The sequence below is a fragment of the Gymnodraco acuticeps genome, unplaced genomic scaffold (assembly GCF_902827175.1).
Source record: "Gymnodraco acuticeps unplaced genomic scaffold, fGymAcu1.1, whole genome shotgun sequence".
Taxonomy (NCBI): Eukaryota; Metazoa; Chordata; class Actinopteri; order Perciformes; family Bathydraconidae; genus Gymnodraco; species Gymnodraco acuticeps.
In genome coordinates this window covers 1,529,318-1,546,133 of record NW_022992032.1, presented here as the reverse complement: position 1 = coordinate 1,546,133, position 16,816 = coordinate 1,529,318, and the positions used below count along the sequence as shown (strand labels likewise).

At 42.4% G+C, this 16,816-nt stretch overlaps 1 protein-coding gene across 1 annotated transcript in view; it reads left to right on the top strand.

Moving 5' to 3' along the window:
• The first annotated feature begins 8,335 nt into the window (after positions 1 to 8,335).
• The window catches only part of atp1a3a (ATPase Na+/K+ transporting subunit alpha 3a), a 37,688-nt gene continuing 29,207 nt past the window's right edge, over positions 8,336 to 16,816 (top strand). Inside the window, exons 1-2 of the mRNA XM_034201573.1 lie at positions 8,336 to 8,354; positions 8,485 to 8,595. Of these exons, the coding sequence (XP_034057464.1) occupies positions 8,590 to 8,595 (6 nt within the window). The 5' untranslated portion in view covers positions 8,336 to 8,354; positions 8,485 to 8,589. The remainder of the gene's footprint in view (positions 8,355 to 8,484; positions 8,596 to 16,816) is intronic.

Here is a 16,816-nt window from a genome sequence, read left to right as displayed (position 1 = left end):
TCAGGGAACTCACCAAGTGTCAGAAAACACAACCCAAATCTCAAAAAGTGTGGCTGCAACGGAGCTGATACAGATTTGAATTTTTCTGACGTCAGAAAAGGGGTGCTCCGCCTATATGGGCAACTCTCCACCGATCAGGGGAATGGGGGGTTGGGCCAAGGCCACGGCCATTGCCGCTCGAAAGCGCTGGAGACGCTGTAGTACATATGCCAGGCCTGTAAGTGGCGCTGTAGTCTGCCACAAAAGCAGAATCAGCCCTTGCAAAAACAGGGCTGGAAAGAGCAAATAGAGAGAAATGAGGCATGGCTAAAATGCATGATCTGTTTGGTATTTTGAAAGAAAAACTTCACAGACATGTTTTATATAGGTATGGCCCTACAATATATTATTCAAATATAGCATGATAGGTCCACTTTAATACAAGATGAATAAAACACGAACATATTCCTGCAGAGTAACAGGTCGAAATGTAGAAGGTTTCAAAACAAAATAATCTCTTCTCCCCAGAAATGCTGCCTTTTATTCTGAAGTAACAATAGCAGGAGATATTTACTAGAGAGTACGGAGAGATGTGAGCAGTGAGACGAGAGTGAAGAGACAGATCCAACAGCTGGAGGGCAGATACCAGAGAGGGAAGAAAAAAAGGCGGATTGACAGAGAGTGGAAAAAAGGAGGCCACTGAAGTAGAACACAGAGTTAAAGATACATCTTTCTGAATAGTTTGCCATACATTGCAATCCACATCAAATCTCTTTCATGTCCAAACAATCATATGTCTTTATTGATTACAGAACGATGCAGTTGAACTCTCCTTCAGGCAGATGTGTTACGAGCGCTGTTCAGAGTGCTGATCCTGGAGCTGTTGGGCATCATCTGAAGAACTAAGGGCCATTACCTGCAGAGCTACTCCTATATAGTTTTCTCAGAAGTGCTTTTTATGTTTCAGATCATATTTGCTGGATTGTGTTGTCCTCACAACAGTGGTAGCGTCCAGGAATAACTGAACAGTTACAGTTAGTTTCTTTGAGTCAACAATCTGCTGTTTTCATTTTTTTATATTTAGATACATATAAAACTGATATATTTATCTCAACAATTGGATAGATTCCAAAAAAGTATATTCAGATCTTCATGGGCCCCAGCTGATGAAGACATTTTTTTGTAGAGGGTGACACTCATTGTTCAGAGTGAAATATATTGACAAATAGTGGATGCATTACTTTGTCATTTGTTTTTGAGTTTTCATTGTCACGAGAGGATCAATTACATTGTTTTTTGTATTGTTATATCTCCACAGCCATTAAATGTGTTGCTATGATATTTGGTTGGCCTACGTAAATTCCATTTCACCATTCAGAGGATGGGACTTTGGATTGTAGAACAAATAACATTCCCAAAATCCAAAACGATACCTTGAGCTGGGTGATAATACGGAATACTAACTATTTGTATATTTATCTTTCGAATAATAATACATTTGAAGAATTCAAAGACCCCCACCTCATATGGCAGCCCTGCCATCAGTGTATGAATGTGTGTGTTGACTGGTTTATTGTTGGCGTGTAGTGTAATGTACTTTGAGTGGCTTTAAATGTGATGTACAAAGCAGATTTTAATTTACAAGAGATATATTTTCTTCATTTGTGTTCTGGTTTTGTTTTTTTATGTAGGTGATCAACGTCAGATTGTAGACCACTTTATATTTAAAATCTCTGACTTAAATAGCAGCAAAGTGTTGTCTTGAACCACAGGCAACACTTGCTCAGTTGTGTTAACAGTCTCATTACACCTGTCATATTAGTGTGTCTGTTTGTTTGCTTATTTAACCTATTTGATGTTTGTGTATATGTGTGTGTCTACATTCATATCTGCAGGACATGTCTGTGCTCGGTGATGCAGCTATAATGTCCATCAGAGCACGCATGGCATCCTGCACATTTCAAAGTACTTGTGTACACACACACACACACACACAGGCACTCAAATAATTCCTGGGACTTGCTTTTGACTCGGCCTCGGAGCCTATCTGCAGTCGGGTTGAAGAGCTAGGATTTTGTTTTTCTCTAGGTAACTGACTTCCCATCGAGCAGTTAAACTAAACTACTGATTGGTGATCCAACACAAGTGTCATTAGAACTATAAGTCAGACATTCACACTGTGGCATTTACAGAGACTGCGAGCTAAAGGTTAGCGCTTGTGACCTCGATACCCAGACACACTGGGGAGGTCTTGGAAACAGAAATGAGCCAGCAACACCCTCCACTGCATCAGTGAATACCCCAGAGGTCCCCTGAGCAAGGCACTTAACCCACAGCTGCTCTGCTCAGAGGACTGATTGTATTGAGAGGGCCCCGAATCTGAGTGCTTATAGCTGAATGTCAAAGAGCTTCATAGTGATGTGAAAGAGCCTCAATAGCTTAAATCATATTAATAGCCACAAGTGTTATCAGAGGAAAGTAAACATCATTTCCTGCCAGAATGTTGGCATGGCATTAAGGTGGCTAAAATAAATGAAATATTTCAATGACTCTTTGATGGATTGTTGAAAACATGTTGTTAGATGCTTATGATTCCCAGAGGATGAAGCCTTATGGAATCTTAGCGATTCCCTGATTTTTCTTTTTGTTGCAACCTATCGGTCATTTTTATTTATAAAAACCAAATGAATGTGCGCGTTTGTGTGTGTGTCCTGCTGTGAGACAGACTAGACTCAGCTCAGTAATAAATCCCTAGATCGTCTGCGATGACAAGTGGAGCGAGCTCTTTCATAACGGTGAAAAAGCATTTTTCCATCACAACTTCATTTAAAATCTGATTCATTCTGTTGAAGATAATTGAACAGTAATCAGCATGAATAAGGTTGAAGATATACATGTCAACTGCCTGACTACTTTTATTGAATACATCCCTGAATCTGCTTCCCCCCCCCCCCCCCCCCCCCCAACCACTCATCCTGTTTACAATTTCCTCAATTTATTTTGTGTCAGCTAGATGACAAGGGAACCACAGTTACCTGACAGCTGTTGCCATGGTGATCAGGTCTGGGAAATGTGTTCCTTCTGTTCTTTCACTCGCCCATGCCTCTGCTTTTTCGCTCCAACCTTACACCCTTTGTTGTTTAACCCTTTATGTAAAGATGTACTGAGCATTTTTGGCTGTTTTTCTTTTTTTTCCACAGTACCTGTTTGGACTCTGCTGCACACAGCAAGCTAACCAGAACAGCCAACTGAGGAAGGAGAAGAAGACTCACAAAACTTGAAAGGTGAATGATTGCAGTACACTAAACAATACACTTTATCAGGAAAAATACACACTTTTCAAAGACTCATTTGAAGTAGTGAACTTAATACTTCTTGGCCTAGTGGCTCTGAATATGTTTGAACAAGTATGGTTGCATTATGGATCCCACCTGCCATTTACCTTCCTGTGCCAGAGCTACCGTCATGGGAGTCATTTACAATTCCTAGCAAATATGCATGTAATCATCATGTCAATAAAGTTTTACAGCCACTCACCCAACGGTCTACTGTACATAGGTATATGTGTATATGTAGACACCAAACATTGGAATTCCTTCAGAAATGTCCACATTTTGTATACCATATCACAGCATTCATATTTCTATGATCTCCCTCAAAGACTTGGTGCCCTAATGTTGTAGCTTTGAGGTACTTTTGACCTTCTAGCAGTTGTTAGAGTCAAAAAGGGTTGAATTCGGCTTCAAATTTGTGTTACAAATGTTATCAACCCAAACTTGGTTTTTCAGCATTGGATTAGCTATTATTTACTTACATCATAATGTTCTTAGGCCCTATACACTTGAAACCTTTAATATGTTAATAAGGGCCTATCATAAAAACAATGTTTATAACAGATTCCTGACTTGAAAAGCCTTCAGGTTCTCAGCTTTCAAATGAGGAATACCCCTTTTTGCACACTCTAAAATGTGCCTGAAACAAAGTACTTCTTCGTCAACTAGTTTTTACGCATCATTTTGTCACCAGTGATTTTAACAGTGACGATCTTTTAGCAGCTATCGAATAGACAGTAGTTAACATGCTGCAGAGGGAAGAAAGCATAGTTGTTATTATTATTGTTTTTAAGAGTCTTTGTCTAATACTATATTGTGATAATTACGGTGGGCGACCCGCTACAAAGGCCCAAACACTTCCATTTAGAATAATGAGCTTGCTTTCACAAACGATTCAAATACACAAACACAAAAGTGGAAAATACATTTAAATTAAGAAACATCCCCACCACCTTCTGAATGGAAATGTTTTTGGGCAGTTGTAGCACGTATTGGCACCGTTATTAATATATGCTTACACATATATGATGCATCTTTGACATGCTTCCTGGTTGGCTGTATTTTATGCAAACACACAATGGTCCATGTGGCTGCTGCATTACACTGTAACATTTTGAAGCAGGATGTGTGAGTATCGACGCACATTTTTCCAGTTCAGTTATACAATTTGCTAAAAACAATTGCTTGTTTATGCTGGAGGGATGACAAAGCAGTGCAGAAACCAGGCCACACTCCAATTATGAGAGAGGGGAGTATTGATCCCATCTGAACACGGTGGCTGCCTCAAAGCAGAGTCATGCACTCATTAAGATGAGCCTGCACGCAGTCTCCCAGGCGTTCACAGACAAACATTTGCAAAGCCACACACACACACACACACACACACACACGCACACGCACACACGTCAACTAGACATTTACACACTTAATCACTGTCTTGTTTGCTCATTTTTTATGCAGTATCGTATGCTTGCCCCTTCGCTCATTTGCTCTCTGTTTGAGGTTGAATGACCTCGGGCAGTATGGGTGTATGCAAGTGTGTGTGCATATGGTAGCTGCACAATATTCTAGCTACAAGCTAATAGCTCATTTAGAAGGCTCTAAAAACAGCAGTATAATTGTCTAATCTTCCACAGCAGGTGGTTTATACAGAAACAAAAGCATGTGAAGCTGCAGCTTTGCTCTGACCAACCATAATCATTGCAATGTTTCCATGGGATTTCTGTTTTCAGTTTGTGTACCTTGGCTATGGTTTTCATTCCCCATGTTAGCACTGTGTGAGCCATCTTTATTCCAGAGTAAAGCCAGTGAAAGAAGGGGCTTGGGTCTTATTTTCTGTCAGTTCATTATCTTCTTTTGTGTCCACTGTTATCTATTTTCACATCCTTTTCTTTGTTTTATCTTAGATAATTGTTCTGTTCTGTAATCTGTTCTTTAGCCTACTTTTCTCTCTTTTTAAATCTTTAATTGTCAACATTATCTTGAAAAAACTCTTGTTTTTCTCACATCTGTTTGACAAACATTTCCATTCTAAAGCAGGCTGTCTCCTGTCTCTGAGGAGTAGTTTGGATGTGCCAGTCTTTTCCCCTGATGCCATTGGATGATGCAGATGTGCACTTTGTCTGTGTATTTTTCACAGAAACAGAGATGCTGCAGTATGAACAGCTGCTGCCAACTAAATGACAATGCCAGGAGGAAGATGATTCATTCATCTGATCGAAGAGTTTCGATCTTCCAAATTCTTAAGTGATAGAAATACTTACAACACCCTCAATTGATATAAGACACTGCATAGGCTTAGACAAATTCACTTTTACATCTTGAGCATGCATAAAGTTATATCCACCAGGACTAATAAGTAAATAAAGATGTTCAATATCCTCTAAATATCATTTCTGGATCCTTTGGATATGATTGAGGGTGTCATGTAATAAGAGTTTAAGAGCTTATTTAACTTTGTACTATCTTTCGATGTAAATTACACGATGAACATTATTAAAACAATGTTGTGTTTAATTCAACTACCATAAACGAATACTATTTCTTACTGGGCTTAATGGGTATTTTGGGTGCAACAGCATGGAGGCACAACTTGTATAAAAATAAATTCATTAATCTTTCAATGTTTATGCCTTGAGACTACAAATTAAAAACTTGTTCTTGTATTATCTTCCCGACAAGTTATTCAACTTAAGACGGGCTTCCACACACATGCTTTTGGTTGCTCAAATAATATATATTAATATTTTTGTTGACGTCATAATCAATTATTTATAACCACTATATATATATATATATATTATTATTATTATATTTATAACTTCACAGTGTGTATCACCTAAAATCTGAAACGTGCAGAAATACAACAGCGGCGGTGGCTGGGGGTGGCCGTGGCCACCCCCAGCCACGGGGGCCCAAACTATTTTAGAACATTAAGAAAAACATGTTTAAGTAACCTTTCATCATTCATCAAGAATTAACATTAATAGGACGTTATATTGATAATGTACTCACTAAACTTACAATTCATTTAACTTGTTTTCTTCCAAAAGTTAATTATCCTAAGCCTCTGTACACCCCCTTCTATTTACATGTAATGGTTTGGTCCTGCCTCCAAACGCGGTGCAGCACAGCCGGCACTTTCTAGCAGAGAGTGAGAGCATGTGAGGAGCAGGGATGCTAGTACTTACGTGTGAACCATGGTGTGAACCATGTCTCAACGACTCACAAAGTTAGGCTTTCAAAAGAGAAAAGAAAGGAAAGAAAGACAAGAGAGGGTGACATTATGTCACCAAGTTTTTCAAAAAAAGGTGGGTGTGGTCTATGAGTGGTGGAAATGTGTCTGTTAGCTACGCGTAGTCCATTGTAAATAATAATAATTGTTATGTTTTTTGTTTTAGTAAGCTGACATTAAGTACTGTTAACAGGTTTTTAATTGCACTGCTCTTTTATCTGACATTTAATAAATGCAGGTACATTTTTAGAAGCTATTCATATTAAATAAGTTGTCCCTCCCCCTGGTGCCAGGACCAACAGATCCATCTCTAGGCTCAGCAGCCCTGTCCCCCCCCATAATGCTGAACCTGAACCAGCTTTTCTCCCAACTGAAGGAGGTGAGCAGCATTGTGTTGAATGCCATGCCACTTAACATATCTGAAGGGAGACTGGAATACAATATATATATATATGTATATCAAAACAGAAAGCTAACATCTAATTTCAATTACACATTTCAAACACAGTATTTTTCCACATATTTAAGTTATATTTATTTGGATTTATGCATTCATGTTGAGAATGTTTCAAAAATGTTATTAAAAATACATGTACACCATAAAAGATGACTATTGAGATCTATGTTGGGAATATTAGTCTTATATCAAATAGTGAATTCTACTGCAGCAGAATGTTGCACGTCTGCACACTGTTATATTTTCACAGCTCAGTGTCAGTAAATATTGTGCAGTTAGTATTGGACTACAAGATAGATGCAAGCCTGTACAGGTAGAGTTATTTAAAGCATAAATGAGTCGGTTGGGTTCTGGAGGTGTGGTTACAGCAATTGTGCTTGGTTGGCGTGGCCTGTGCCTGGTGGTGGGGGCCAATGTGATATATTTTCATGGGGCCCAAAATCCCTGGCGTGTATGGCCAGAGGGCAGGACCTATAACACATTTACTACCCAATAGCATTGTGAGGCTGAACAAAAGGACCTTTTGACTATGTAAATGTAGTCTTTTAAAAAACCAAAACATTTACTGACTTTTTTAGGATAGCTTCAAGTAATGTTGTAAAATTACAACCGGGGGCCTTACAGGGTTAAGAGCTATTGTTTATTGTTATTTACTTTAAGATGTTTATTCTTAACCAATAATTTAATTTAAAAACTCTTATTTAAATGATGTGTGTGTGTCTGTATTCCTGATGATACCCTGAGAGAATGAGCTCATAGTGCTGCTGATCATCATAAGCTAAATAGTCTATATATTGCATTACATTTGTACAATGTAAGCTTCGTTGTTATACTTTGCCTACGAAAAAATACGAGAAAAAATAGTTAGATATACTGAATATGATATGATCTATTCCACCACTTAATCCCAAATAATGTAGAGGTGTGTGCCTTAAATAACCCCTTGTTTTCTAGTGAGATGTATTTTTATGTTCATAAAATAGTGATTTCAATGCCACCCCAAAATGATCACTGGTTCCATCCTGGCCACCCCACTGAAAATGTCCTGGCTCGGGCTCCGCCACTGAAATACAAGCTTAATTGTCATTAAATTGAGAATCAGCACTATTCTGTTAGAACATGTCTCGTGGAGTGACAAGCAGGGATCCCGGAGTGATGCGGCAGTCTGAGCACAGCCGCGGAGGGAGACAGCATCCGAATAGCCAGCCTGCTGTCCAGGTCTACTTTCCACGGGCATCAGTTGTTGTTGGGAGAAGGCTGGTGAAGTATCACCAACAGCTGCATATGATTTTAACAATTTCTGCACAAAAAATAAACCTTTTTAAACTTCGCCAAAACTTTGCCTTGCCACGTAACCATATGCCCTTTCCTCATTAAAAAAAAATTATATTTTAGGATATTATGTTAGCAAGTTAATTGATTTGTGTCAAAAGAGCTATCAACTGAGGGGGAGGCATTTTTTTCTCTCTTCTCATTATTAGACGACTGTTTTCCGCCCTGTCTCCGCCGCTTAGAGCCAGCTATTCTGGTCGAAACCAACCCAGTACCGTTTCATCTTCTGAGGAGACCCGACTGACTGCACCGAAATGGGGGTAAGAGCCAAATCTCTTGACATTTTCTGCGCTGAATTGTCGGTTCTGTGAAAGTTAGCTCGACAGTATGAATGTGAAACCGTTGACGGCCAGCCAGTAAGTAATTTAAGGAGAGGGTTGAGTGATATTAAATGACATTAACACGGTGGTATATGTTGTTTGTTTAAGCTAACTCCATAACTGTTAACGATATGTCAAACTAACTGCATGAATTACACTTCTGTCAAATGGGTCTAATTGCTCTCTCGGGATGTCATTATAGGAGGTATTCCTTCATTAATGTCGTTTCTCACATCACTTAAATGCGTTTAAATTCATAACAGTTAATGATATTATTGGGACTTAAAGGACTTTTTGCTGCCTGAAAATGGCATCTTTTTCGGAGGAATATGCCGTCTCCTACGGAGTCCATTTGGTGAGACAGAACCGGTGCAGGGTGGTTACCCGTTACGTTCCTCGGTATCTGTCTCATTACAGGTCTCGACCAAGTTACAATTATGTCACTGTTTCTACCACCCTGGGTTGACATTAGAGCGAAGTTTAAATATCCATTTCCCACCTTTAAATCTAATGTGTTCCTCAGGAGAGGGGTAGAAGTAAAAGGTACTTTCGTAAGGCATCGATACAATCCCACATGTCACTTTATTTGTAAACTGGCAGAGGGCTTTCTGGTTGTTTTGGCGCTGTAACGCAAAAGTAATGTAACGAGCAGGTGTAACAAGTCTGAAAACGGGACTAATGTATTAATGGCTTTGGCTTACAAACATTTGTCATTTGTCAAGATAGGCTGTGTTAACCTTTTCCAAAAAGCGAGATTACACCATGCGAACATCTGGCACCAGGAGATGGACCCGCTGCAGACTATTGAGGGAATTCACAGCTCCTGAATACACGATTAGCCAGACTGCAAAATGACGAGGGAGAGTCGGTCCGTTCAGAAATGAAATCGTTTGTGAATAATATGAACGTGAAAAGCTAAATTATGCGTGGGAATTAATATGTATGCTCTGATGATAAGTGATTACCGAAACCTTGAATGCAGAAAGTAATGTAATTCCTCCGTCTGACTGCAGTAACTATTAATCCTGGTATTGTATTGGCAGTTAGGGTAGGAGAGCTAATAGAAAGTATTGCATTTTAATAATATTTGGAAGATAATAAGTGGGTAGGGGGAATCAAAACCATGAAAGCTATGATTTATTTCCCCCCTTTTTTCGACTAACCATTAGGGGCATTTTGATAACATTCGTCTGGCTTCACTGTCATTCACCACTGGTTTAAAGGCAATTCAAGGTGTGGGTACCAAATGGGCACAGACAAGTGTGTCAAAATGGTTCCTCAGTGTTGGTCAATCTAGGGCTGCTCAATTAATCGTATTTTAATCGCAATTATGATTTTGGCTTGCAACGTTTATGAAAACAACATAATCGAAATAAAACGATTTATTTTTAAATTATTTTTGTATTGATTTTTCAGTTGAATTATACTTAAAGTTCAGAGCAATCAACTATTAAAAATAGACTGTTCAAATGTTTTTTTTCAAGAAATGGATGTTTTCAAAGTAAATGGATAATCGTTTTTAATAATTGTGATATCAATTATTGACCCAAATAATCGAGATTATGATTTTTGCCATAATCGAGCAGACCTAGGTCAACCCCACCTCTCAGCCTCCTTTCCTAAAATATTCTGAGGGTGGGTCCCAAAGAAGATGCTCTCCACAAGGGGTAGACACAGCCAACATCCTCTTCTAGCCAATACATTCTTAGACTCTATGATGATGTCATTCCTACAAAAAAAATCCATGTTAAATTCCTTCAGTGTTTTTACACGGCATTATCCCGTGTCTTAACACAGTGGTGAGGTACCTTATATAGCTCTATGATATTTCATTATCTCCTGCAGCATGCTGCGTTGTCACATGGAGTAAATGCATTATAGTTTCAAGTTGTGTTATGGCCTATAAAATGATGTGAACATGCACTGCAGGGCTGTAGCTCCATTTCCTCAGTGTCAATGGTGTGTTAGTCCATCCCTTCTAATGAAGCATGATGGGCAGTGGAGTTTACTCTGCTCCACATGCGGGTGTAGGGGAATGGGATGAGAGAGCATTTAGGCCGAGTGGTGGAAATAGTGTCACGACATCTCGTCACGGTTTGTGATGCTGTCCACTAGATAGCCGGAGGGGAGACCATGTATAACCCGTCAAAAAGAGCATGAGGGAAGTGTGTATGTGTGTTTGTGTGTGTGTACATAGTAGTGAAGTGGAAACTACTATTTTCAGGATGTGATTTGCCATCAACAAGGGTGGAGTGAGAGGAGTAAAAAGTGTGTGGGGGAGACAGCAGGAAGCTTTCGTTGACAAGGCAACCGGTGCCATTTGAACCGTGCCAATCAATTGACAGGAGGCGACGATTAGGGTGGGTGAGAGAATGGATGGCAGAGATGAAACGAAGGTCAGCCAATGTAGGGAGCTCCAATTGAGAGATAAGCTCACCAAGATCCAGGGATTGACTGGAAGGTAGACAGAGAGAGAGAGAGAGAGAGAGGAAGTGATGCTTAGAGGTGAGTCACCTTGAAAAGGGTGACCACAAGGAGAATTGGAGGAGTGGAGGAATGCCACAATGTGGTGCTGCCCATGTGCACAGAAGAAGGAGCAATGTTGGAGATTTAGACAAAAAATTGAGGTGTGAACCCTGAGATATATAGATTTTAGACAAGAAATAAGGATGAACGCATCTGCTGATATCCTGTAATGCCCTCGGTACAGAAGTCTCAGTAAAAGAGCCAAAGAGAATGTGTGTGTGTGTGTGTGTGTGTGTGTGTGTGTGTGTGTGTGTGTGTGTGTGTGTGTGTGTGTGTGTGTGTGTGTGTGTGTGTGTGTGTGTGTGTGTGTGTGTGTGTGTGTGTGTGTGTGTGTGTGTGTGTGTGTGTGTGTGTGTGTGTGTGTGTGTGTGTGTGTGTGTGTGTGTGTGTGTGTGTGTGTGTGTGTGTGTGTGTGTGTGTGTGTGTGTGTGTGTGTGTGTGTGTGTGATATATCTATAGTACTTTCTCTTTTTCTGTCCCGATAATAATTGTTTTGTAAAAATTGGTAGACAAAATAATTTGTTATTCTGTGTGACTGTCCTTCATGCACTTGAACTACATTGAAAGATGTAATAGTGTTAATCATGCCCATTATATTTTCATTATCTATAATAAGAAACGAGGAGGCTACGCAGCCAGTACATTCAACAGTGAAACATATGTGACACTGCTGTGGCCATCCACAGAAAACCCAAATTAATGGATTTCATGATGTCTCATGAAATTGTTCCGTTAGTGAAACCAGTTGTTGGTTTATTAGGATGTTGTTTTAGGCTATATACATTCCCTGTGGCAAATAATGAGCAAAAGGGATGAGTGGTAAGCTTTCGCTTTTCTCAGTGCATTATGCATAATTATTATTATTTTATTAGCTGTTACCTCATTGGTTGGTTGTTTCATCTTTTTTTACTGAAGATATAGATGTTGTATTCAATGCCACTGAATCAGTTGAAAGCTGTAACTGGACCATGGCAACACATATTAAATCACATATTCAAATGACTTTGCGCCGATTCCAACATCTAAACCATTAGTATTTCCAGACAAGGGCTTTGTTACACGACGTTTTTGCAAGTTCAACAATGAATTAGAGAGAAAATAGAGATAAAAAAAACAGAGTCACTGGGACTTTTAGTATATGGTGCCCTCATTTAACCACCTGTTAATGTGTGAGCAGGTTTGGAGAATTGTTAGGCTTCCGAGTACAAAGGCAGTTCAATGTGTATCACAAAACCATAATTAACATACAATAATGCGGGCACAGCAAAAATAATCTTGATGCTATGTGATTCTAGTGAGTTGTGCTGCTTCTCGAAGATGATGTATAGAAACAGGATTATTGGCACACTAAACGAAAAGAATGTAGTCCACTCACTCAGAAATGATTATAAATATCACCTTATAACTGCCACTGTTGTTTGAATGTACTGCATACAGTTCAATATTATCTTTGTAGTTGTAGTAATACCATGTACAGTATGCTCTCCTGGTCATGGACTCTGTTGCATAATTGTTTCAGTCAATATTTCATCAATGCTGACTCAACCTCAGACTGTCCTTTACTAGTTTCCATCTGTGTGTAACACACGTGGATCCATACTACTGCACATCAGCCATCATGTTTTCCAATGCCTCTGATTATGTTTGATGTTTAGTACATTTCCTAAACTGTACTGGGAGGTCACTTTGACATCACTTCCTGTTGCGGGGTGACTTAAGATTCAAGTGTAACTAGTAGTTTTCCATTCATTCTCCAACAGCACCCTACAGAAGTGACAGGGAGGTGGAGATTTTGAGAACACACTGCACACTGATCATTACAGCAGGTTTACATAACACACCTTCACATTAAGAACATCATTACAAAATTACAATACCCCCCTCTTCCCCCTCCCCTCATGGTTGATTTCAATTATTAAGCGGATTGGATGTTGCTAGGGAACCTCACATCCCCCATCTTTCAAGCCATTGGGAGTAGACACTGTCTATCTGATTCTGTCAACAACTGCCATTTTCTATCCACTCTCAGCCACTGTGGGAGCCGGCGACACACTGCTAACTGGTGGGGAGCTGCACAAAGTCTCTTATTATTTCTGATAAATGTACTCAGGCAGCCATCTGAGCTTTCACTGTGAAAATATATTTGAAGAATCAAATGAAAAACAATTGAAACTGATGGCTTATCTCGCTGTGGATTGTATCAGTCGCTGGAAACACATGCACTGAGTTAGAACGTGGCTCAGACTTTTTCCTCTTGATTAAACCTCGGTGCAGTAGATCAGAGTAGAGGACAGCAGACAAACAGATGGGCAGCCAGAGGGAGGAGAATGTAAACAAAGTGGGACGGAGAAGGGAGGGATAGTTGATGGAAGACCCCCCTTACTGCGAGTGTGAGTGTTTTTCTAGGTCGGTCAGTCCACTGATCTGTGTGATAATCCATTTCTTTGTGTGTGGTTACAATGATCCACTGTGGCTCACCAGCAAAACATACACTAGCAAAATCTTCCAGTCCAAAAATCTGAGCTAAAATTGTGATATTTTGCTAACTGAACCATCAATAAATGTATTTAGAAAACTGACTAAATACGAGATGTTGAACACAGTTAAATACAGCATGATTCAGTGAGAGTGGGTCAACAAGTTAGACGGAGCTGCTGTTTACATTTGATTGGTTGTGAATAATCATGGGCAGAAACCAGCACTGCAAACAGGCAACAACACATTGCCACTTTGATGTTAAATAGCTGATAACATCACAAACTATATTACAATTGTGGAAATCTTAGAGATACTGATCTTTGTAATTATTGCCCCTTCCCCTCTTATTAAGGCACATGCCTACATCAACTAATGATAAGATTACCATCACACTCAATACTTGGTTCATTTTGAAAACTTTCATTTATTTATTCATGCTCCAACTTGGGTGCACCGATGAAAATATTCCCGTTTGATGTCTGAGATTGAACCAGTAGTTTCAGTAGATTAAAACATGGTTTATCCAGCCTTCCCAAGACCTGTGGCGCTCTGTGCTGCAGGCCACGCTGAATACAGAACACCAGCACATACAGCAAACTACTAATGTTCAGCGTGAACAATCTGTCCTGTAACTCAGCTCTGAACTTCTGCAGGATGATGAGAACTCCTCAGGTTTACAGCCTGTAACAAGACAAAGGACAGGAAGTATGTTTATGAGCAAAAAATGATTGTCTTCTCAGTACAAACTTCTCTCTTTTGCCAACAGCATAAAGAAGACAAAACAAATCTAATCGTAACAATACTTATTGGTTGTTTACTGTATGTGCAGTGATGCAATTAGGCTTTTTGTAGTGCTTCTGTTTTAGGATGCTGCTGCACTGAAGGGTCTGATGACGTGCTCGAGTAGTTGGCCTTGTCTCCTCTGCAGTCATCATCCTGAATGAATGTGTGCACACTTGAGCACGAGGGCAGAGGATGAACTGAAGTAGCAAATACAACAAAATAAAAGCTGCAGGAAGAAATGTGCATGCACTGTCTTTGTGGGCCTTTGTAGTCATATTCCAAAGATAACTAGGAATTTATTAAATTAAGAAGTAGACTTTCTTTCCATTAGAATAAATTAAGATGTTAAGAGGAAGTCTGGAAAATGGCCTTTTTATTTGGGGATGATGTAACTCGACTTGGTGAATGCTCTTTATTTAAACACAGTGAAATCTATTCTGCCAAAGACATGTCGAAGATGTTTCCACATTGTTATTAACTGAATGAGTAAGGCTGAAGGAGAGACAGGGATTGAAAATATGGAAGAGAGGGGGAGGGATTATCTTTGTTCACTGGGTTAATCTGTTGGTGTAGTAAACAGTAGTAATCTGATGGCCGGCTGGACGCCACTGCCAGGGGAAACCTCCTGTTCTAACAGATGGCATACACACCCTGCACACACACAAACCGATACATTACATACAGTGCATGCAGATTCACACATGCACACAGAAAAACACCAGTACAGAAAAATACTCAACTGAATAAATGCTAAACGGTTTTGCTAATTTAAGAACACGAAAAGCTAGACACCAGAAATAAAGTAGTAAAAACACAAAAATAAGACAATAAATCAAAGTGTTTTTGTTGCGTAAGTCATGATATAGTAACGTTGTAATTTGCCTTTGCCCTATATGCATCTATACTAACTAGAGCCGAAACCTTCCACAAAGCTAACAGCTCATTTTAACCTGCCCTGCTCCTGCTCCTTCCCTGCCCTGCCCTGCCCTGCCCTGCCCTGCTCCTGCTCCTGCCCTGCCCTGCTCTGCTCCTGCCCTGCTCCTGCCCTGCCCTGCTCCTGCCCTGCCCTGCTCCTGCCCTGCTCCTGCCCTGCTCCTGCTCCTGCCCTGCTCCTGCCCCTGCCCTGCTCCTGCCCTGCCCTGCCCTGCTCCTGCTCCTGCCCTGCTCCCGCCCTGCCCCTGCTCCTGCTCCTGCCCTGCCCTGCCCCTGCTCCTGCCCTGCCCTGCCCTGCTCCTGCTCCTGCCCTGCCCTGCCCTGCTCCTGCCCTGCTCCTGCTTCCTGCCTGCTCCTGCCTTGCTCCTGCCTTGCTCCTGCCCTGCCCTGCCCTGCCCTGCCCTGCCCTGCCCTGCCCTGCCCTGCCCTGCCCCTGCCCTGCCCTGCCCTGCCCTGCCCCTGCCCTGCCCTGCCCCTGCCCTGCCTGCCCTGCCTGCCCTGCCCTGCCCTGCCCTGCCCTGCCCTGCCCTGCCCTGCCCTGCCCTGCTCCTGCCCTGCTCCTGCCCTGCCTGCTCTGCCCCTGCTCCTGCCTGCCTGCTCCTGCCCTGCTCCTGCCCTGCCTGCTCCTGCTCTGCTCCTGCTCCCCCCTGCTCCTGAGCTCCTGCCCTGCCCTGCTCCTGCCCTGCCCTGCCCTGCTCCTGCTCCTGCCCTGCTCCCGCCCTGCCCTGCTCCTGCCCTGCCCTGCCCTGCTCCTGCCCTGCCCTGCCCTGCTCCTGCTCCTGCCCTGCTCCTGCCCTGCCCTGCCCTGCTCCTGCCCTGCTCCTGCTCCTGCCTTGCTCCTGCCTTGCTCCTGGCCCTGCCCTGCCCTGCCCCTGCTCCTGCCCCTTGCCCTCCTTGCTCCTGCCTTGCCTCCTGCCTTGCTCCTGCCCCTGCCCTGCCCTGCCCTGCCCTGGCCCTGCCCTGCCCTGCCCTGCCCTTCCTGCCTGCCCTGCCCTGCCCTGCCCTGCCCTGCCCTGCCCTGCCTCCTGCCCTGCCCCTGCTCTCCTGCACTGCCCTGCTCCTGCCCTGCATCCTGCTCCGCCTGGCTCCTGCCCTGCTCTGCCCTGCCGCTCCTGCCCTGCCCTGCTCCTGCCCTGCTCCTGCTCCTGCCCTGCCCTGCTCTGCTCCGCCCCTGCTCCCTGACCTGCCCCTGCTCCTTGCCCTGCGCCTTCCTGCCCTGCTCCTGCCCTGCTCCTGCCCTGCTCCTCCTGCCCTTCGCCTTCCTGCCCTGCTTCCTGCCCTGCCCTGCCTGCCCTGCTCCTGCTCCTGTCCCTGCCCTGCCCTGCCCTGCTCCTGCCCTGCATCCTGCCCTGCCTCCTGCCCTGCTCCTGCTCCTGCCCTGCTCCTGCCCTGCCCTGCCCTGCTCCTGCTCCTGCTCTGCTCCTGCCCTGCCCTGCTCCTG